The sequence below is a fragment of the Gavialis gangeticus genome, unplaced genomic scaffold (genome assembly GCF_001723915.1).
Source record: "Gavialis gangeticus isolate Ggan-Ray unplaced genomic scaffold, GavGan_comp1, whole genome shotgun sequence".
In the NCBI taxonomy this organism is placed as follows: domain Eukaryota; kingdom Metazoa; phylum Chordata; order Crocodylia; family Gavialidae; genus Gavialis; species Gavialis gangeticus.
The window spans coordinates 73,854,502-73,876,906 of NW_017729024.1; the positions used below are offsets into that span (position 1 = coordinate 73,854,502).

A 22,405-nucleotide genomic window follows, 5' to 3' on the forward strand; every position below is an offset into this window, starting at 1 on the left:
GCACATTGAACAGCACCAGGCCCAGGACAGACCTCTGCGGGACTCCAATGAAACATCCCAACATTCTGACATTGATCCATTTATAATTACCCTTTGCTTGCGGCTACTGAGCTGCTTGCCTAGCCACCTTGCAGTAGTTCCGTCTAGCCCATATTTCTCCAATTTATTTATGAGAAGACTAGGTGGTACTTTGTCATGAGCCTTGTTGAAGTCCAGATACACTATATGCACTTCATTCCCTTCATCCACCTAACTAGCTGTGGTTTGCCTTTGAAGCCTTCTGAAGGAGATGAAGTTTGTTTTGTATGCATTTTATTCAAATCTGTTGTTATCTGCAATGCAGCCAGAGGTAGCATGGGTCTGTTACTTTGAATTTGGTTTTGGTTTCAATAGGAATTTGATTTTTGTTACCCACTCTCCAGGGTCAGCCAATTCTAAAAAAGGAAAGAAGAATGAAGAAAATGGAGTAGCTGCTCAGGACTACATACACATTAATGTAAGGGTGCAAGTCTATAGTGGGAATCAAAATCCTTGTTTAAATCAGACTCAGCAATTAATCAGAACACTAGGACTGCTATCTTGGTTTTTTGGCTAACAAGATTTTGATACCACTATTATAATAAATCTACTTGTCTTTATTGTAATTACGTGAAAAAGTTTCCTTCCTTTCATGGTGTGAAACCTATTTCCCCTCCAGCCTAGTAGGAAAATATTAGATATGCAAGGTTGACTTCCGAAATGCATAAAATTAGTAAAGGATTATGGACCAACTGTTCCCTGGAATAAGGTCATTCGTATGTCAACAGCTAGAGCCATCTAGGTAACAAAAGAGAACACTGTCTAAAGAAAGCACAACAGACAGAACGCCATCCGAATTTCAAACTGCTGAGTTCCTATGCCCTATAAAAATTCTTTCCAACATAAATGGAACTATACTGGCTTAAGGCCTGTTCACCCTGATAATGACACAAAACCGGAAAACGGAGTAATGCTTTTAGTAAAAAAAACCAAAACCAAAAACCCCAAAACAATGTACTAGCACTTGCAAAGCAAAGCAAAGCAAAGAACTACTAACCCTTTTTTTTTCTTTTTACGAAAGGTATAGACTCAGACTTCAAGATATTACTAACAGCATATTTTCCAGTTAACAAGATGCAGTGGCATATAAGATACACCTCAAAAAATATTAAACTGTGCCTTTGTGACACTCTACCACCTTCAACTTTCCCTTTTGGACCCTGAGGGACAATCTTCCAAGTGCTGCAGACCACCTAGAGGGAAGGACAGCGAGTTACTACAGCTTTCCCTTCCTTCCACCAGCCACCTTCTCAGATGACAACGTGGGAATGAAGCATGCCTCAGCACATGCTCAGGTTTCCCACCATAGGGAAGCAGGCACTGTCACATGTCCCTTCTTTTCACTGTTTCCTACCTGGATCTGAAGACTCTCACCAACATTTCTGGGTTGGTCTTCAAGATATCAGTATCTAATTTTAATTACCCAGCATTCTGACTTCCATAGTTTTGGTGTGTACCTACCAACGTTTCCTTTAAGTTCCTTTTAAGAACACTTTTTTGGTGATGAGTGGTGAGTAGGAATCTCTATTTATAAACTAAAAAATACGGTATTCATAAATGAAAATGGCACTCTCTCACAGGATGGTGTATTCCAGAAAGTAGAGTGAAGAGATACATGAACCAGAAATATCATAAACGCTATAGGTGGCACAAAGCCATGCAAGCCGTTCTTTGAAACAACCTATTTGGCATTTATGGTCTGCTAAATGAAGTCGGCTCCATCAGGCTGCCTTGTCTGCCACGTAATTTTGGACAACTTATTTCAAGCGCCAGTACAATCTAAGGATATTGGCTTCCTGTCCAGTCCAATATCTAAACTGAGAAGGAATAAGAACTTGGTTACAGTCATCCTTCCCCCTATTAAGTGGATTGAATGGCCCACAGCTCCTTTTGATACTACCATAATTATAACAACTTTCTTAGTCAACCATGCATATAGCCACTCAGGACTGCTTTTTAAAGGTGGTGGCTGGTACAGTTATTTCTTCTGGCAGAAAAAGCTGAAACATGCCGTACACTAAATGATAAAGAAAAAACTTCAGGTGGCCTTAAGATGCGAGTCTGATCAGGTATTAATATATGGATACAAACACCACCCCCCCAAATAGTCTGGCAAGTATTAACAAAGAGGATTTCCCCTCTTCATACCAACTCTCATGTTCTTATGCAAATTAGTTGGGTAGTTGTCTCTGCAGTCCTGATCCCTCTGGTAAAATGAAAATCATGACTGAAGACACTGATGACCTGTACTTTTCCCATATATCACACAAACTGATGGAAAGTTAAGCATTAGCTATTTGCAGCCTCCTGCACAAAGGAGACATGCCCCTTACCAGAGCAGTTGGATCTGGCTACATATGTCTAATTAATGTCCCCAACCAATTTACATTTAAAGCATGTTTAATGTCTTAATGGAGCAATAAATTGTACTGGGGGATGGGGAGAGGAATGACAGCCCCTGCCAGCATCTCTCCAGCTCCCCTTCCTGATGAGTGCTGGCACAACAAGTTCCTAGGCCATTTTTTACCCCTCTGGGTAGCTTGCCCTGTGAACACGAAGCAGGTCACATGGAGCAAGTTTCCATTGAGCAATATTACCTATTGCTTGATGGAAATTATGTCTGCCAGAGGCCTAAGCAATACCATCAAAGTGGAGTAGTGCTGTAAAGGGGATAGAGAAGACATGGTGGCACGACCTTCACTGAAATTGTCTTAACTGTCTATGGATTATGGGGAAGAACTGGGAACAGAAATTACAGCTGATTCTGAAGAGCAATGGAACAATCTGAAGAAAAATGATGACTACTTTCCAATTCCCCTCTTTTGCATGTATAATGCCATGAGAGAGAATGAAGAGGTCCATGATCATTACACTGAGAAAATGCATTTTAGACAGGTTTTTCAAGTGCCCTAAATATTACAATTCCATAATTTTTACAATAAATAGGCTAATTTAATCAAATGGAACAATTCTTGCACTTACTATATCACCTACTAGTACTCAGTCTGGTGATTATTTCAGAACAATACATTACACTATTTAGCTCTAATATTGCAAAATGTAATCTTGAACTGATGTCTCTAGCAACACAGGAACTGCCAATCTGAATTACATCCATCTAGTTCAGTACCCTGTCCAATGACCACCAGCACGTACTTTAAAAGATGACAAAGAACCCCACAGTTGGCAGATGTAGGATACTCTGGTGCTGCATCCAGCTCTCTAGTAATTTAAGAGAGACTGGCTTAAATCCTGAAGCACGCGACTTAATAGTTTTTCAAACATATTTCCCATCATTAATTATAAGCCTGGATATTTATATGGACACTAAGAATATTCAATTATTTTTGGAATATTGTTAATGCCTTGGCTTCAATTATCTTTTGCAGCAACAAAGTTCAACAGCATAAATATATATTACATGAATTTCCTTCTTGATTTGAATTTGTCATCCTTTAATTTGTTGGTTGTCCTTTTATATTTGTGCTATGGCAAAGGAGAATTTCCAATCTACCTTTTCTATGTAATTTGTTACTCTACATATTATTCTTATGGCCTCTATTATAAGTTTCCTTTCTAATGCAGGTAGTTCTCTCACATGAGAATATTTCTACTCCTTTGATCATTCTGTTTTTGAAGCCTACCTAGGTTAGCCATTTGTTTTTTGTGCTGAGTTAACCAGTACAGCACCCACAATTCTAGATGAAGCCATGCCACTGATTCACAGAATATCATTCTAATCATCTTTATATTATTGACAGCTCCATTCATAGTTCATCTAAACATCTTGCTGTTTTTTTCTGAGTGCAGCTGCACACTGAACAGATCATTTCACAGAGTTGCCTATTTTTCCAGGATTTTTTCTTTGTTGATACAATTAATTTAGTAATATGTACAAGTAATTTAAGTTTCCCCCAATCAACATTTCCTTTGCATAAATTCAGTACTGAATTTCATTTGACATATGTGAATTACAAACCAACCTTGTTTGAGTTTCTCTGCAGTTCCTCAGACTCCTCCGGGTCCTGACGTTCCTAAATGACTGTCATCTTTCCTAAATAACTGTCATCTACAAGTTTAGTCACCTTGGCTGTTTACAGATGTTTTTCTAGGTTTAACCTGGACTACAGTTGTCACTATATACGTGTGGATGTTTGTAGTTTGAATTAAAATTGGCTCCAGTCTGAATTTACTAATCCTCATTGAATGAGGATTAAAAATTAATGCAGACTAGGGCAGTCCAAACTAGGCAATTTAAACTGTATTAATTAACATGTATATACAGTGTTGCTTTTAGGAAAAACAGCCCTTAGGAACTCAGGAGATAAGCACTGCAAATATGAATCTCCACAAGGGAAAGTCAGTTGGGTTTTTGCAACAGAGACCATCAGACACAAGGTAACGTCTTTACAACAATCAAACATGCCAACACCACCTCACGGTGACTAAGTATCAGTTCCTAACTAAGCACCCAGCCCTGCACAAGCACACCAACCATGAACGACTCATACCTCCTGGAACCAGAGGGGACACTATGGTGGCAAGCAGGGACCTCTCGCAGCTACATCAGCTGCAAGGGGTGTGGGGGGGTGGGCAGCGACTGCCCGCAGAAGCCAGCAGCGGCCACTCGGCTGGGGGGTTGGGGCTGCCATGCGTTGCCTATGACACCAACTACTAGTCTGTGAAGGGAGCAGCCAACCTTGGCCCTTCCTTCCCCCCCGCCAAACACATTGGCTAAGATACTCATTATCAACACTCAGGTGAACTGCACCCATTACAGCTTCTGGAATAGCACTTCAGGTATCTGTCAGGAGGTTTGCAACAATGTAGCAGTGCTTAAACAGGCTTATTATTGCCTCCTAATTACTTCCAACTGCAAATGTCAAGCACATGAGTCCACACAAAGAGGCTGTGAATTGGGTCTGTTAAGGGGCCGATGGTGAATGATTGTCTATTAACCCTTAATTCTACACGAAATTTGATTTGAACTGTGTGATGCAAATCAGTTAACATGGCTCAGAAAAAAATGGTGCAAACAGCTACAAACGGCCCTTGCTACTAACTCTCCCTTTTCATTTATTCCAACTGTAGGGGAACTTGAAAATTCAGGATTTACTGTCAAACAAGAATACCATACTGGAGATTGACTACTGTATTTCAGTTTTGACATAAGAATGCAAGATGCCAAAAGTTTAGAGCTACAGTCTGTATGATGCATCTGTAGCTGACCGAAGCAAAAATAAAATTTTAAAGTGTTCCCATCTGTAAATAGATCCACACTAACAAAATGCAGATTTTATTCCTGCACTGCTGTCAAATCAGAGGTAAAAAGAAGAAAAAAATGTACCTACAATTTATAAGTTAGCAATAATAAAGTTTAGGTACGAATCCAGCCATGTCACTGAGTATCCCCTAGTAAGCAGTTGTACATATAAAAGAAACTAGCAATATTCTTGAAATATTCTGAATAGCATATACACAATGACTACCATTTCTGTTCTTTCACTGAGAGAAAGAGAAAAATAAAATTATTTTAAGAGAAATTAAAAATCAAATATACTCTGGCAAAATTAACACTGAAATGGCATCATGGCTATTGCTGTACAGTGAGTTCCAGGTCTAAGCATGGTAAGTACAGATGGTTTTTCAAGCTGCTAGCCCTACAAACTCGAACAGAAGTTTGAAAGTGAAATTGTGTTCTTTCTAGTTTTTATTTCACTAGGAATTAAGATTTGGCATTTAAAGCTTAGTTAGCAACGTTATTGATGATATCCTGTCATCAGTTATCTAGTTAAGCCTTTCAATAACTGTTCTGAATACTGACAGAAATAAACAGAGAGTCATTAAAAGTGAGAAGATAAGGCTATCGGTACTCAAAGGAACCTGACCTGATGAATAAACTTCTGCCATTTTTAGTTCAAGATGTTACAGTATGTAGTTCATGATGACCATATGTACTTGATACAATTCATTTTTTAATCTGTTCAGTTTTTATTCATTTCCAAGGAAGTCAACTACTGTATTTCAGTACCTCCATGGCTTGTGCTAAGCGCTCTTCCAATGCCATGTATGTGAGAAACTGAGGATCCACGTAAGAAATGGCTTGAGCAACTGCTAGGCCATCACCAAATTCATCAAGTAGTCTGAAAACACACAAAAATATATAATATTAATAAATAAAGCTTCTATTTTAAATACTGTTTTAACAATTTAAGACTTAAGTCTATACTACAAACATGCTCAAAGACCTTTTAAGGCAGCAGAACACTGCACTTTGCTAGTGACAAAACATTGCCCTGCCACCTATTGAAGGCACATGAAGCACTCCTGCATCTTCAGGAAGTTGGCACACTTCCCAGGTGTACTTTGCAACTTGACAGAACAAAAACTACTGTAATGAAGCATTGGAAGTATCAGAAGCACATAGGTAGAAATGTACTGTGGTGCCTTGGTGTTGACAGCTACTTAGCACAGACAGCAATTTGGATTGTAAAGTTTGATGAAATATGTCAAATAAAAGATGTGGCTCAATTCTCTCTTTATCAGTATTCGAACTTAATCCAAAGGTAATCAGCAGTCTTAAACTGTACAAGGGGAAGCAAAAATTTAGGACCAAAATTCTAAAAAGGCACATGAAAAGCTGCAACTCCTTTGGCATATACTAAGGAGGCAAAACTTGAATATAAACTTGGTAATGCATATGTGAACTAGATAACACAAGATCATCAATGAGGCACACAAAGATGGTATGTTTGACATGTTACCATTCATGACTGCATACAGATGACTAAACAATCTGCATGTATATTTATATAAAACAATAAAAGTCTTTTTAAAGTTATGCACTGTCAAAGGAAAAAGGGTATACTGGACAACCTTCTAAACTGGTTGTAGCAGTCTTGCTTTATGGAAGACAAAACATATTAATTTCAGCTCTACACTTCTGTAAAATCAAAAATACTTTAGTGATAAAATGTTGACATTGTGAGATGCAGTTATTATTATACTGCTCGTGTACCCAATGTGCTTCTTGTGTTTTTATCATCCCTAAAAAGATGAGTACAAATCACAATTTTTTTTTTTTTAATTTTTTTTTTTTAAAATCGACCAGGTCCTGCTAAGTTGACAATACTGGAATTTGCACATCTTATTTATTATTCAAGGAGACAGTAAGAAAAAAATATCCCAGACAAAAATAAAATAATGCTATATTTACTCAAATATGACTGATAGCCTTCACAGCCAATCAGTGGTGAGGGGAGAAGACACCAAGCCCCTTTGGCCAGAGGCACTGGCAGAGGCCTGCCAAACTCGGCCCGTGAAAATGACTGCCAGCCTGGGGTTCTGCCCATAAAAGTGGCTGGCCAGCGCCTCGAAATCAGTAGACTGCCACTTATGGAGACTATATGCAAGTTACTACAGGTATGCTTATTTCAAGATCAGTGTTTTCAAACTTGCCCCTCACTTGTGTGTTTAGACATAGCAGGGTCTGACAGTAAGGAGGGGACGAAAGTTGCTGCAGGGGGAAGGTGGAGGGCAAGGAGGCTACCTGATCCCTCACACCCAGACTTCTTTTCCCTGCTGTAGCAGTGGGAAGGGGACAAATTCAAGGCAAACCTCCAATAGTTAGCTTCTATACCTGGAAAATTATAACAAATTTATAATTTTCCGTATATAAAATCCAATTATTGGGAGGGTCATCTTATATTCTGAGTCAGCTTATATTTGAGTAAATAAGGTAATACTCTCCCCACCCCCTTTTTTTAAGAATATGAATTCATGTCCAGCCTAGCCCTGAAAAAATCTGATACCAGCACAGTAGCTTAAAAAGTGAAAAAAAAAAAATAAAGCAACTAAATGAAGAAAAATGTTTATGGCAGGCTGTTTAAACATGTTCTTATTAATATTTTTTAATTTAAATGTTAAACTAATCTTCAAAAAAAAATCTCTCAACTGAACATGTGCAATATCAAATCTTTAAGTGTGAAGAGCCCACTCAATTGATCCTTTAAAAATTGAAGTCACACACACAGAAAGCCCCTTTTTGCATCAAAAGTAAAAGTTAGCTATTGCAAATTCACAGAATTTAAACCGAGAAGAACCATTAGCTATCATGCAACATGAAGAGAAGTTTTATAGGGAACAGGGCAGATCTCAGCCAGCTCTGAGCAGGGCTAATTAATGCAGGTGAAGGCTCTTTACTAATCTGCTATTCCTGCTTCTAGTATTTGAGTTATCTTGGGTATCTCTACATGGTACTGCATTTGGCCACAAATACTTTCCCTAAATTTCGCTCAGTTATCCAAATTACCTGAGTTCAGCTAAAGTAATATTTTCAGCAGGCATGACATAAATTAGCCCTGTGCCCTCGAAGTGCCCTTCCAATTCTCTTTTCTGTCTGATCTGCTGCTCTGCCTTTTTCTCCCTGCTGTGCGCTCGTTGCCTTCTGTTGCTCTGGTTTTTGCTCCCTGCCCTATCTGCTACTGTGCTACCTTCCCTCTCCCCCAGTCTTCCTTATGATGCATACCAGCTGCCTTTGTCACTTGTGGCATCTGCGCCACAGGTTGGTCACCCCAAGGTAAAATGTAGCTTCCAGGAAAGCAACCAGTCTTGATCTGAAGACATCAAGGGGTAAGAATCCATTCCCTACTAGCTTGCTCCAACAGTTGATCACCCTGAATATTAATATCCTATTTCCAATTTGAATTTGCCTGACTGATATCCAGCCACTGGCTCTTATTATGTTTAATTTAGCAACAAAATCACAAGTTATTAATACCTGTTATTTCCTCCTCACAGGAGGTACCCCTACAATGTAACCAATATTTTGATCTAACTAGTGTAAGCATCAAGTCTTTCCCTGTAAAACATTTCTCCAACTTTTAAACCATTCTTGTGGCTTTCCCTCCCCATCCTCTTCAATCTTTTTCAACATCCTTTATAAAGTGCAGATGGTAGGTAGTTTTCTATCAATCTCACTAATGTTGCATAGAGCAAAAAAATCTCCCCCTAGGCATTTTTTGATATTTCAAAGGAACAGTATGATAAACTAGAAAAGAACCAAATACAAAATCATTTTCTGTCATGTGCATGTGCAGCACTGTAAAGAGAAATACAACAAGGCTTAAAATACTATTTTTCAATTGTAGGGACTTGGACTTGTAACTAAAGTAAGCTTGAATCTTTACCAAGCTCAAATGCATGCAAGTATTCATCATGTTCTTATTCTTGACAATCCAGAGATGAATCCAAAAATGCACCCATAGCTATGGAGGGCAGGTCCACTGAGATTTATTAAATGGAACAATCAGGGATGTATCCTCTGACATTCCTAAACCATAAGGAGTTAATGGCAGAGAGGTTATGACAGGGGGGTCTAGACATGCCCCACTCGCATAAAAATCATGATGTACACATCAGAGGTCTAGCCAGGTACCCAGTGAATCCACTTGTGGCTGATAAACCCAATTCAGGAGCGACACAGCTTGTTACCAGTTTCTCAGATCTGTGTGTTGTCTGAATTGGAGTCCAAGTTTACAGCAGACTTTTTCCTTCTTTCTCACTTTGCTTCCATCCTCTGGATCAAAGCTGCTTCAAGCTGAGTTGCACTCAAGGCCAGATGTTCTCTTGAGACTGGATGGTATTCTGCACGCTCCTCCCACTCACATACTTCCCCCCTAAAGCATCTACTATTAGTCAATATCTGACAGGACACTGGACCCAGTATGGAACTTCTTATGTTCTTACCATTACAGTAATAATTAGGTAGATCATAATGATTTCCAGTTATAGCCTGCTTAACCAGATAATGTCCATCTGTTGGAGAACAGCACATACAGCAAGTTGAGCTTTAACATACAGTTTTATGAGCGTGTTCAATCAGTAATGAATTTGTGACCTCCTAAATACAGGAAGGGAATTAATTATTCTGTCACTTTAAGTAATGAGGTCCCACAGAGAGAACCTATTACATACCTCCACTCCACATCTAAGTCTTCACTCATGCTGGAGTCATCTTCAAGATTATTGTTCCCATCCAACATGAAGAATCCTGGGTGCACAAAATGGCTAACTGGGTCATTTTCCTCATCACTGCTACTTTCAATTTCTTCGTGGTACTGCAGCCAAGGAATCTCTCCTTCTTCCAAAGAGATCTGTTCCCTTTACATAAATATTAGAAGCTTAGTAATTAAAGAAATATATTTACCAAATCATACTTAAGCAATGGAACATATATCTATTAATCTTAGGGGCTGCAAATCCACAGGCCTCAGAAGCAATTTTGCACAGGAATCTGAACCAAGTGATGCTTGCCAACTTCTAAGCCAATGCATCTGAGCATAACCCAAGTCAAGCCCCTATGATATTTGTGCTCATGGAATTCAGTTCACCAAAACCAAACAGAAATTCATTAACTTTATTGCACTATTTGTCATTTTGGTGTAGCCAATCGTAGTCTGCTCTGCCAAGACCTGTAATCTCACTACTATTTGGTATTACATTCCTTGTGCGTAGTGAAGTCACCACATTTACTTAAATCCAAGATGCAGCCACCTCTCCCCTTCCACTTATCCTCCATAGATCTGGCTCTAGCCCCACTCTGGTCTGGGCAGTGGCATATCGACGGGGGAGGGGGCGTGGCTTCTCCAGCCGGCACCCCCAGGTGCCGGCCAGTGGGGGAGGCGCTGGCTGGAGAGGCCGCAGCACCTCCCACATTTTGTGTGTGGCCCACCTGCCAGGTTGTGGCTTTCTTTAGCTGTTCTGGCCGGAAATTCTGGCTGTCCTCCTCCCACTGCCAGTGTGTCATGCTACTAATCCCCCTGCGGAAGTGCCATGGGGTAGGCGGCAGGGACCCGCACCCTGCTTGGATCCTGGGGGGTCACAAATGCAAGTGTTGGCTCCCAGGCACCACAGACCCATGGTATGCTGCTGGATCTGGGGCACAAAGCACATGGTAGCTCTGGCCCCTGACCAGCCACACAGTAGCCCTGCAAGGAGCAAGGGTCAGGCCACTTGACTCCCCTACCCCTTGTCCTCCCATCATTTGCCCTCTCAGCTGATGCTTGCCCTATTGCAGCTATGAGGGCAATTAATTTAAGATGATCCTGCAATAGTCAGATTTTGTACATGGAAAAAGTATAGCACATTTACAAATGTTCCATGTATAGAATCTAATTATTGGGCGGGTCATCTTAAATTTAAAATAATCTTAGAATTGGGTAAATATGATAATTGGATCAGAGGGCATGCTCCCTGAACTGTCCCACTAAGTGGCAGCATTTAGTGCACAAGAAACAAAAGACTGGCTTGTAAACATGAAGTAGAAAAAGCCAACTGAGCTGCCTAGATAACATTACTAAACTGTTCCAGTCCATTTGCTATTGTGTCTACAATGTAAGTAGAGAGGGAAACTTCTTTATTCGTATTTCAGATTTCTCCTGGGAAAGTAAGAGGCAAACACTGTTCTATAACAGTGGTACTCTTGGCCTCGCAGGCCAAATGAATGACATAGTGCCATACCTCCTGTGCCAGGAATGGGCTCTGCACTGTTCTGCACATCAGACAGGATCAGGTTCCAAACAATGGGATCAGGTGCACAGGGCCATCCTATCTGCCCCTCACCAAGTTTTCAGAATCATTGGGAGTCCCATGGGCTAGAAAGCATGATGCCAGGGGCCAGAGCTGGCCTGTGGACAAGGAATTGAGCACCCCTATTCTATAGAATAGGAATCCTAGCAAGAATACTGATGGTTCCAAGGAAAAAAATAATTGTTTTGAAATTTAAAAAAGTAAAAATCAGTATTTTAAAATCACATCCAAATTTTGTACTTTTGTACAGAAACAAAACTATGGAAAAAATGACTCTTCTGGTTGTAAGCCTTTAGATTTTTTTTTTTTTTTTTTTTTTTATACGAAATCTAGCTCCATGCTTCAAACCCAGTCATCATCCAAGATGTGAGGAGTTCAGGTCTGGGTGAAGCATCTTTCTTTTGCTCTGGGGCAGCAGGCTTGGGAGCACTGCCAAACCTCTGGGCCCTTGAGGCAAGTGAAGAAATCTGAACTGCCTTAGGTATACCAGAGCTATTATTATTAGGATGACCAAATGATGTTGAGCTTTGCAAAACACCCTGGGGATTAGGGGAGTCAACAGACAAGCATGAAAAAGCTTATGATTATTATTCAGATAAAGCAGCTCAATCCTGGGATATACCCAGTCCTGGATAACTTCTTAAGGATGAAGTCTTTGTCCCCATCTTTATTTCAAGAGATGAGTCTGCTTACAGCATTGCTTTTGCTTTGGATGCAAGGCACATGTACCAAGAGAGACATATATGAAAGTCTTATAAACCAGTTAAAAAGTGATGCTCTAAGCCAGGGGTGAGCAAGATGTGGCCCACCAGGCCATTCTATCCAGCCCATGGGGCCCCTAAAAAATTTTGAAAATTAATATTTATCTGCCCTGGCTGCCTGTCGTGCCTCGATGGCTTACCAAAGCTCAGCCCTCAATGGCTTACCAAAACTCAGTAAGCAGCCCTCCGCCCAAAATAATTGCCCGCCCCTGCTCTAAGCTTACCTACTGACATAAAACAAAAGGTCTTGGGACAGTCCATCATTATCTGTACTAGTTGTCTAGAAGCCTACTTCCAGAAGGACTCACATTCTCCGCAGACTGCTCTGTACTCCAAACATGCATTCTTACCCCTCATTGGGCCCAGAAATTCTGAGCTCAGAGAACGTGAGAATCCCAAACTAGCAGGGAAGAATCTGTGAGAACAACTCTGAATGGTAAAGAAAGGAAGGAGAACTCACTTATAAACATTTGCCAGGTCCTTCAACCATTTCTGGAAAGGCAGAGCATGAAAGAGAAACATCACTAGCATTTATAAGGAATGCCTGGCCTTTGGGATACACTGACTTTAACTAGTCCTGTGTACATTGGAACTTGTTTCTCTTTCCATAGACTGGAGGTACTAAATCCAGGCCTAACAGGAGCAAGGGTAAGAAAGGAGGTAAACAAAACCAACAACTCTCCTCAGCATCTATAGTACTTCCAAAGAGATTACACTATGGCAAGAAAAATCGCAGCAGCCACATCTGCAATAAAAAGAAGGTTATGCTTACTATTACGTGTTTGCCTTTCTGCTTCCATTTTTGCAGCATTCTGGCACACTTACCAGTGCTTAGGGAAGTGTTTGGAAAGGAGATGGGATCTCCTGCTAATTGCTGGAGGGAATTGCTTCCTCTTTCCTCTCTGCTTATTATCTTTAAGGGAGGGGCTGCCATTGCCTACTCCCTCCCTAGGGGTACAGGGTTTAGAATACATGTAACTCTACTTCTTTCCCCTTCTTTCCAGCCCTGCACACAGAGTTGAGAGCAGTAGGGCTATAGACTTCCCCTGCTAGTGGAAATAACTAATTTTTTTCCTAAGTTAAAGGAGGCCTTCAATCCCATGCTTTGTTTGTCTTTCAAGCGGCAGCCCATGATTACCCTGACTTTTCTGTGCTTAGGATCAGGGCATAAACAAAGGTAGTTGTCCTTAAAAAACTACTATAAATATGAAACTGTGAGTTTTACTTCTGCTGCTCTGCAAGAAACATGACTTCTTGATAATGTAGTGCTCAGAATAGAATCACATGACTTAAGTCTCAAAAAACTGAAGCCACAAGCAATTCCTTTTTCAACTGTTTTTATGGCGTAGGTGGAGAAAACAAGCCATTAGCTATATTTTTCTTCCAATTAGAAAAAGTCCAAATGCTTCATGAAGATGAATCATACAAATCTCAGCAGTTGTTTGTAACAGATCATTACCATGGCTCTGATACTTCATCTGGTGTGAAAAAGATGTATTGAATAGACCAACTCTAATAAGACAATGGGTCTTTTGTAGTTGTATTTAACACTCACAACTGAACAACAGGATAAATTTAGACACTGATGTGATGTAAAGCAATTTCAGATGGCAAGTTTACTAACTAGAGTTCTTGCACTTTGCTGGCTGCAAGCCATTTCCTGTAGTACAAAGAACTCTAATTTTTTCAGGAAAGAAAGCTAGTCTAAAAGACATTAAGTATGTTCAAATAATTCTTCTATTTCATGTAGCAAACAGAGAAAATACTATACCCGGAGGAATACAAGGTTATACTTCAATAAGGTTTGTTGATGCTACAAACCACAAGAGTGAAATCTGAGTGGCTAGAATGATAGTAAAAAAAGAAAAGAAAGAAAAGAAAAAGAAAAGAAAAAGAACGAAATCCATAGAGAGGAACCTACATAGCCTTTTATTCAATTAGATAACTAAATGTACAGTCCAGAAGACTGTCCCTGGTAAAATTACTTTTTTTAAAATCCATTTCCTTTTGCATTACATAGTCAATGACCTCTCAAGTGCTGTGTTAAATACTTATTGATCTTCCCACCATGACATACAGTGCAACTCAATGAAATGCCCGTGCCATAGTAGGTCTCAAAGTTTTGACAAAGATGTAGAATGTTAAGTTACAAGGAATACAACAGCAGTTCATATTTTACTGGAGCTTTTTATTAAGGTTTTAAAGGATTTTAGACAAAAACATAAGAATCCTTGTCCCCCTTGCCAATTCCAAATCCCAGACTTCCTTTTCATTCATTACCTTAATTTTCTGGTTAATAGAAAGGCATAAAGAAGTTGGAGAACATTAAAACACTGTATTATAAAAGTTGTTTTATTGTTTCTTAGTTATATTCCACATTTGGTACAATATTATTTCCTTTCTCTGAATGCAGACCAAGTATCTGTTAATTACCAAATCTGTCTTTATCATCTACTCCTAATTTCCAGATTGCCTTACAGTTTGGTTCCTCCTTCTTACGTTTTTGCTACTCTTTCAATTTTTTTGGAAGAAAATTTGATCATGGGTGAATTTATACTAACTACCCATGTAAAGGCAAAAGTTTACAGACAAATTCTTGTGCAACACTGGACAGTCATATAATGGAGCTCCAAAAAAAATAAGTCAGATCATGCTACTTGAAGACTGCTCCACGCACAACAAACTTTTTAGGACTCTCTCTCACCTTTAATAACATATGTTTCACCACTGTGACATATGCAGCTCTAAAAACCAGCTTGAGTACTGCTGAGTTAGAATATTTTTAATTACACTTAGACTGTCAACAGAAAAGCAAACTTATTTATTCATGTTTCAGAATACTGTTATTTTCTTTAAAAGATTCAGATAGTACTACCTATTTCATTGGCAGCCATTGGTCTCAGAAGTCCATGGAGACTGCACCTTTGGTGGGTTACTGGATACCACCACAGCTTCTCGAGTGGCCGAGGAGTCTGATGCATGACAAGTTGCACATAAAAACTAGGTTGAGCTTGTACTAGCATGCTGAGTACTGTTTTGTTTTGCCTGCCTCTGATGCCTCTTCTCTAGTTATGCTTGAGAAGTTATGCTACCTGCAGTAGACAATATTTATTAGCAGAACTACCTGAGCTGTATTGTCAACTGCCCATATACAGGAATTCAAAAATCAGTGCCTAAATACAGACATAAATGACAAGTCAGTGTTATGCTTAGAGTATCAACAGCTTGTCAGGAAAAGAAAATGACCAACCAGAAATTCTGTATATCTTTTAAAGGGAAGATATTTTTTCTATATATGCTGTACTTCTGAAATACATTTATTGCATACTATTAACAGACCTTGCTGTTATGTGACAGACCAAAAGCGTTTGCGTTCTTATAAAAATGACAGGGGTTTACTCTTCATGACAACTTGATTTTTAAACAGAGCCATGGTTATTATTTGATATAAAACTTTTCCTCCTCCATTCATGAAATACCTTAATTAAGCAGACCTTAGCCATTTTTTTCTACTCCCTTACGAAAATACCAAGGATCTTGAGAAGTCAAAGGCTTTACGTTTTCATAACTTAAACTTTATTTTAGACCAAAATCTTCAAGGGTTTGAAGTGGTAATAAAAAACAACACACGCGCAAAGGCCAAATACATACCAATTAATGTTTCACATTTATTTCACACAGCAAGTAATACATCTGATTTCCAAATCATATCACTATGGTTACAGTTGCAAATCCAGGAACAATCTTGTGCCTGGACTGAAATTTGTGTAATGTTTTAAGATGCAATTTTTTCACAAATTTGTGAAAACACATTACATAGGAAATACGGGGGAAAAGCCTAATGAAACAGGCTTGTGCTGAACAGCAGAGAGCACCTGAGAATAGGAAAAACCAGGGAAGGAAGGCATGACTGCTGCTGTTTAATAAAAATGCCTCTAGATAAATTGAGAAACTGACTCACAGGGCACTGTATCTAAATCCTCATAAACACAACATTTCTAAGCTTAGTATTGGGTACAGGTTAATGTGTTCATTGCTATGATCGCAGGAAAAATAGACAATGATAAATTCAGTGATCATTAAAGAAGAGAAGTGAGAGGAATTGTACAAAAGTGTGGAAATAGATTTATACAAGACCGTTTCTAAAAGCTGTAGAAATATGGTAAAGAGAAGGAGAGAAAACAATGAATATGGCCAAAGACTAGATAAATCCTCTCTCGCTATGTTAGGTGAATTTATCCACTCTACCAAATCTTCTCTTTTTCTTTTCTTTTTTGGCTTATATGATTTTAGTAATTCTATAATTGTACTAGAGTACTGATATCTACTACTAGAAGTCAACAGTCACCCAAAGTTCATTTGTATGACTCACCATGATTATTTCCTAGTCTAAATACAGGCCAATACTGCATTGTTTCTAATACAATTGGGAGACGATTGCTAGTAAATGCTGAACTCATTTGAAATAATATTATATATCTACAAACACAATTGGGCATACATCCTCTTAATAACAACTTTCTACCTGGAGAAAAAAAATCATTGCTGAAGAAAAAAAACAACTTTCTGAAATAATAAAAAAAACATACCCTCCTTGGAAACAGAATTCTGGGTTCTCTTCTTCTAAGCCACTACTGTTGCTCTGCACTTCAGGTTCATGTTCTTCTCTGCCTGGAAGAGTCTCCCAGCTCTCATCACTAGAGGACTGGTCTTTTTCTGTAGTAGCGAAGTAGGAGGGCAAAGAGGCAGACCATTCCCCATCACTGCATTCAGAGCTGCGATTAAGACAAGTCAACGTTACACTTAGAGAATCAACAGCTCAGAAGGAAAAGAAAATGACCAGAAATTCATTATTTCCTATTTCTTTTAAAGGGAAGACATTTTTTTCTATATATGCTGTACTTCTGAAATAAATTTATTTGTGTATTATTAACAGATCTTGCTGTTATGTGACAGACCCCAAAAGCTTTTGCTTTCTTATAAAAATAAGAGGAGTTTACTTTTCATGATAACTTGATTTTTAAACAGAGCCATGGTTATTGTTTAATATGACTTTTCCTCCTTCATCTTATGTGACGTCCATGAAATACCTTAGGAAAGCTGACCCCTGCCATTTTTTTCTACTCCCTTAGGAAGATAACGAGGATCTTGAGAGAGGCCAAATGCCTAAGTGAATGGTGAAGGCCTCACCTCTGAATATGCAAGGCTTTATAAACTTGGGCAAAGAAACTGTTGGCAGGGGAAAGGGAATGCCCCACACTCCAAATTTGCTTGATATGCAATTTTGAGGTTCCCACTGAAAATATTTGTGGGAAAAGACAAAGTAAAAGGTAAAAATGAAAGTATTGAAGATTAATTGGTGCATTGGTCCAAAAGACCGAATAGGAAGTCTACTTAAAAACAAGGTGAAGAATTATGAAGTTTAGCCTTTAATCATTAGACCAAACAGTAAGGTACAGGAAAATGTCTGGCTGGATGCCAATCTTATGACCTAAGCTGCAACATAACAGGAGTATTAACTGATTATTTAGAACTAGGGTACAGAACTTGTCAGACAGCACTCTAAGATATAGCTCTTAGATCTTTTGTTAACAAGAAGAAAGAACATATCAAAGCAAAAATAATTGTGTATGTTACTCAAAGAGATGCAGGGAATTGTAATGGACAGACAAACAAAAGAATCATTGGTTGGATGAGTAGATAACATATATGACTGTAAATAGTCCTGGGACTGCTACTGTTCAAAAGTTTTAATCTGATAGTCTTTATGAAACCTGTATGTCAAATGTGATACCTTCCAACTCACAACAGGAGAATTTTCTTTCCATCTCACAGTAAAAATACAAGCTGAAAAGATTTGCTGAAAAATGTTTAACCAAATAAAAGCATCTTTGGAAGGCCACATTTCAAATGAAAGATGAAGGAAAAGTTGTATGAACTGTAAATGTATTTATTTCTCCCTTTGAAAAAGGATTTACAGTTTTATTACTCTCTTGGATTATTCTGACACAATAACAGTAAATAAAATCTGTCCAATAAGAGCTTTCAGCCACATTAACTGCTATTTTGGATTAGTTCATAAATACCTTTGAGAGCCATCTGATCTACACAGGAAAAGATACTTGCAGGTAACAGTAATTTTTGTGATGTGATATCCATAAGCATAGTTTCACTGGGAATGTGCCATGTACCTGAAGCATTGCAGCTCATAGACTTTTCTGCCTTATCTTTATCCACATAGTACACTTCATAACCACCTCTTCATGCATAATGCTAAACATGTAAAGAGGACTGCATACTTCTTGCTACTCAGTTGCTTCAGGCAGGGGTGGGCAACATTCAGAAAATTTATATTTAACTGCCCCTGGCTGCCTGTCATGTGGCCCTCGATGGCTTGCCAAAACTCAGTAAGCCACCCTCCGCCTGAAATAATTGCCTGCCCCTGCTTCAGAGGGATATGGACTATAAATAAAATACCCCTCAGAAGAAAAATTATTCTACCAGCAGATGGAGTTCTCTCTCCTTTGAGGGCTTGTTCACACATGCACTCTCACTGTAGGCAACTCCAAGCACACTGCCTAGGATTTAGAAATCCACTTCCTGGTAAGCAGCAGCCGCAGCATTAGCCTCAAAGACTTCCACAACAGTAAAGGTGTGTACAGTGCTGCATGCAGCTGCCCTGCAGAAGATGCCCAATTCTGGTGGAATGAATTCTGACAACTAAAAGTGGGTCCATCCTAGTACTCTCATAGCTCATTCGAACCCTTAATCTGATCAGATTCTAAGCCAAGGCATGTGTGGAGGGGGAGAAAGCACCTTTGGTTATCTTACTTAAAAAGGCAAACAGCTGAAGAGGCTTCCTGAAAGGCTTATCCTATACCAGTACAGGGACAAGGCTCTCCATGTCAAGTGCTTATAGTGCCTCAAACTCTAGAGGAGGAAGGCTCGAGGAAAATACATCAGCAGCTTGATTTGTTGGCTCAATTAAACCTTAATGGCAAACTTAGGTAAGAAATTTTGGACAAGTCACAGCTCTGTAACAATTAATGTTGCCACCTCTATCCTGCCACCAAACTTCAGGAGCCACTGGGGAGCCTCATGGGTTGGGTGACATGATCTCATGAGCCAGATCACACCACACCAACATGTGGGGTCAATCTGCAGCCAGATCCAGCATGCAAGTCTAAACCAGCGTGCTGGATTGCACCAGTGGACCTACCCCACATGCCACCCCACAATAGATAAGGCTTGCATACCAGCCCCATGCCACTTACCTGGCCCATGGGTCTGGACAGGTTGAGCACCACTGACATAAAAGATAGTTATTGATTTCCCACTCATGGAGCAAGGGTGCATGCACACTAAGTCTGTCCATTGATATTCTGGAGCCCTGGAAGATGCACCATTAAAAGGTGCATCTTAGGGCTGACAACTTTTCCTCACACGTCCCTTTTTGGCTGGTATCAAACTGACTATACTGTCCATCATAGCTTGCATGCAAGGTAAGAATACCTGTCATGCTCTCCATACTGCTCCCAAATCCAGAGCATTCAGATTAAAACTTTGCCTCTGACAGGCAAAAGAACTCTTTTCCCTGAAGGCAACTGACACATTCTTGCCACAGTGGTTACTGACTACTTAGAGGGGAGGAACAGGGCTTCCTTGCATATATTGGATAGGAAGGATCTGATCAGCAGATAATTCACCTTCATAGCCAGGGAATATCTTCCTAAGAAACGTACTGACCATAACCATGACTGCATGTCTAGTATACAGGGTCACAAAGATATGAGAGACCATGTGGCCTAGAACAGACACAGTAATCCTCACCAGTGTCGTTCAGTGAAGCTGCAATGTGGGTAGGGTAAAGCCTAGAACAGGCCCAACAGCAGATGAACTCTGGCCAGAAGGGAGCCCAGGGTAACTCCTAGGAACTCCAGTCCCTGAACAGGCAACAGGGTTGGTTGCTATATGGTCTCTACGAGACTCAGTGCTTGAAGCAAACGCCTAGACCTATTTTGTTGTAAACTGCTTGGATATGAGGCACATTGCAATTTATGGTACGATTAACACGCAAGCTGTGCCATAAATGCAATGCCTGCCATGGGTCTAAAATGCAGTTGCTGAACAGTCCCAGACACTGGAGTCATAGGCATATGAGAATAAATGACATTTTCAGACCTCATCGTCTGTGAAAATATGAACCAAATAAACCTTAAAAGACATCTAATAAAAAGAACCTAACTGTTTAAAGTCTTATGATTTTAAGTCATGATTTCTGTGGTCCACTGAATGTTTGGGGTTGCCAATATTGCAATCTCTTAACAGTTCTAAATACTTTTATTTTACATTGTGTTTAATCCAAATCAGTCAATGTTAAATTAAGATGCGAGACATACAAAATTAACAGTTACAGAATATTTATCCACATTTTAGGACGTCAGTCCCAGAGATATTTCAATTTTAAGACTGTAAGCTGAAATGCCTAGAGGCTAGTCATATGCATAAACTAAACCTAATTGAACCAACTACAGAATTTATCTTAAAGGGTTTTTGTGTTTGAAATACTGAGAGGCTCCAGGAGCGTTTAAATCTGGCTATATTTAATGTTTTGATTTGTGAAGAGAATGTAATGATTTATTTAAATTAGGCAGTAATTTTATCCATGCTTGAAATAAATTGAAGCTATTGTGTGTTGCAATACTAGAAAGAAGACATGAAATTTGCATGCAATCTATATCTTGAAGCATAAATATTTTCTCTATCTTACCAGTTTTATACTTTGACCAGTGTAAGGCATGGTTTTTTCAAGCACAAAACCTATAGCAGTTGAGAAAGAAATTCTGATGTTTTATCATATGGAACAGGATTTGCTAAAATCTAAATCTGAACTAATAATACTTTGCATTTTACAGTCCTCTATAAAAATACCATCTATTAAGAATATACTGTACTAAAATTCCGGCTATCCTCATCTCTAAATTCTTATCTCACTTTCCTATGTATCACTAGCTAAAAGTAACAAATTTTGGAAGAAATTCACTTTTATTTATATAGAAATTTTAATGCGACTACATCATTCCTAATAGTGATAGATGTATGTATACAAGTTGTCCCAAAGTTGTCTCTAAGTTTACACAGATATTTTCTGTTTAAAAATAATGTTCAAAAGTTCACACTTTACAGGGCTGCCCATTTCGGCTCATCACAGTCAGACTTTTTGATACCCAAAGTATAAGAATTAAGGAAAAAGGCTAGTGCCCACACAGGATTCCTTCTTACGTTATGCTATCATCATAATAGCCAAGCACCTCTTGAAGGGAAGAAAGCAAGACTGTAATGTCACCCATTTCTGCAAGCTAGCCATCTGAAAGGTGTGTTTGAAAGGTTCTGAACATGAAGTTGGAGGCTGCCTGTCATGATATCCATGCTCTCTTTAAAATCCTTTTATCATGTATGGGTATGAAATTTTAGAAACCCCGAAACATGCAAATTGTTCAAGATATTTTTTCCACTTAAAGAATTATCCAGGGTAGAGTCACATGCACTTTACTAATTTACAAGGATAAATCTGTAGATGAGTCAAAACTTTTATATATAGTACATTTTCTACTACAGCATTTGTAGGTTTGCTTGGCTTTTTTTTTAAATCTGTGTGTCCTATTTAGTGGTTTCTTTTATTTCCACCATTACAGTGCACAGTACACACAAGCATATGGCCCATATTTTTCTTACCTGCCACTCTACAGCAAAGCAATAGGCTGCATCATGGGAGCCAATGCTTAAACTGTAAAGTGCAGTTTCTCCTCATTTAACATCTGGTAGCAGCAAAGGAAAAAACCAAGGTTTTACAGCAATAAACCCCTAGAATACATACCTGTTAATGAGTATACCCTCATGTTCACAATCCTTTTCAGTCCATTTTTTTTAATTTAAAGGCTTCAACTTTTGAATGTTTTTTTTTGGTTTTGAAGGTT

General features: G+C 39.1%; 1 protein-coding gene across 2 annotated transcripts in view; it reads right to left on the bottom strand.

Moving 5' to 3' along the window:
• PJA2 (praja ring finger ubiquitin ligase 2) overlaps positions 1–22,405 on the bottom strand; it is a 90,770-nt gene that overhangs the window by 12,756 nt on the left and 55,609 nt on the right. For both annotated transcript variants that reach the window (XM_019517245.1, XM_019517246.1), the window contains exons 4-6: positions 17,018–17,203; positions 10,054–10,239; positions 6,110–6,221 (exon numbers count right to left, since the gene is read on the bottom strand). In XM_019517245.1, the coding sequence (XP_019372790.1) occupies positions 6,110–6,221; positions 10,054–10,239; positions 17,018–17,203 (484 nt within the window). The remainder of the gene's footprint in view (positions 1–6,109; positions 6,222–10,053; positions 10,240–17,017; positions 17,204–22,405) is intronic.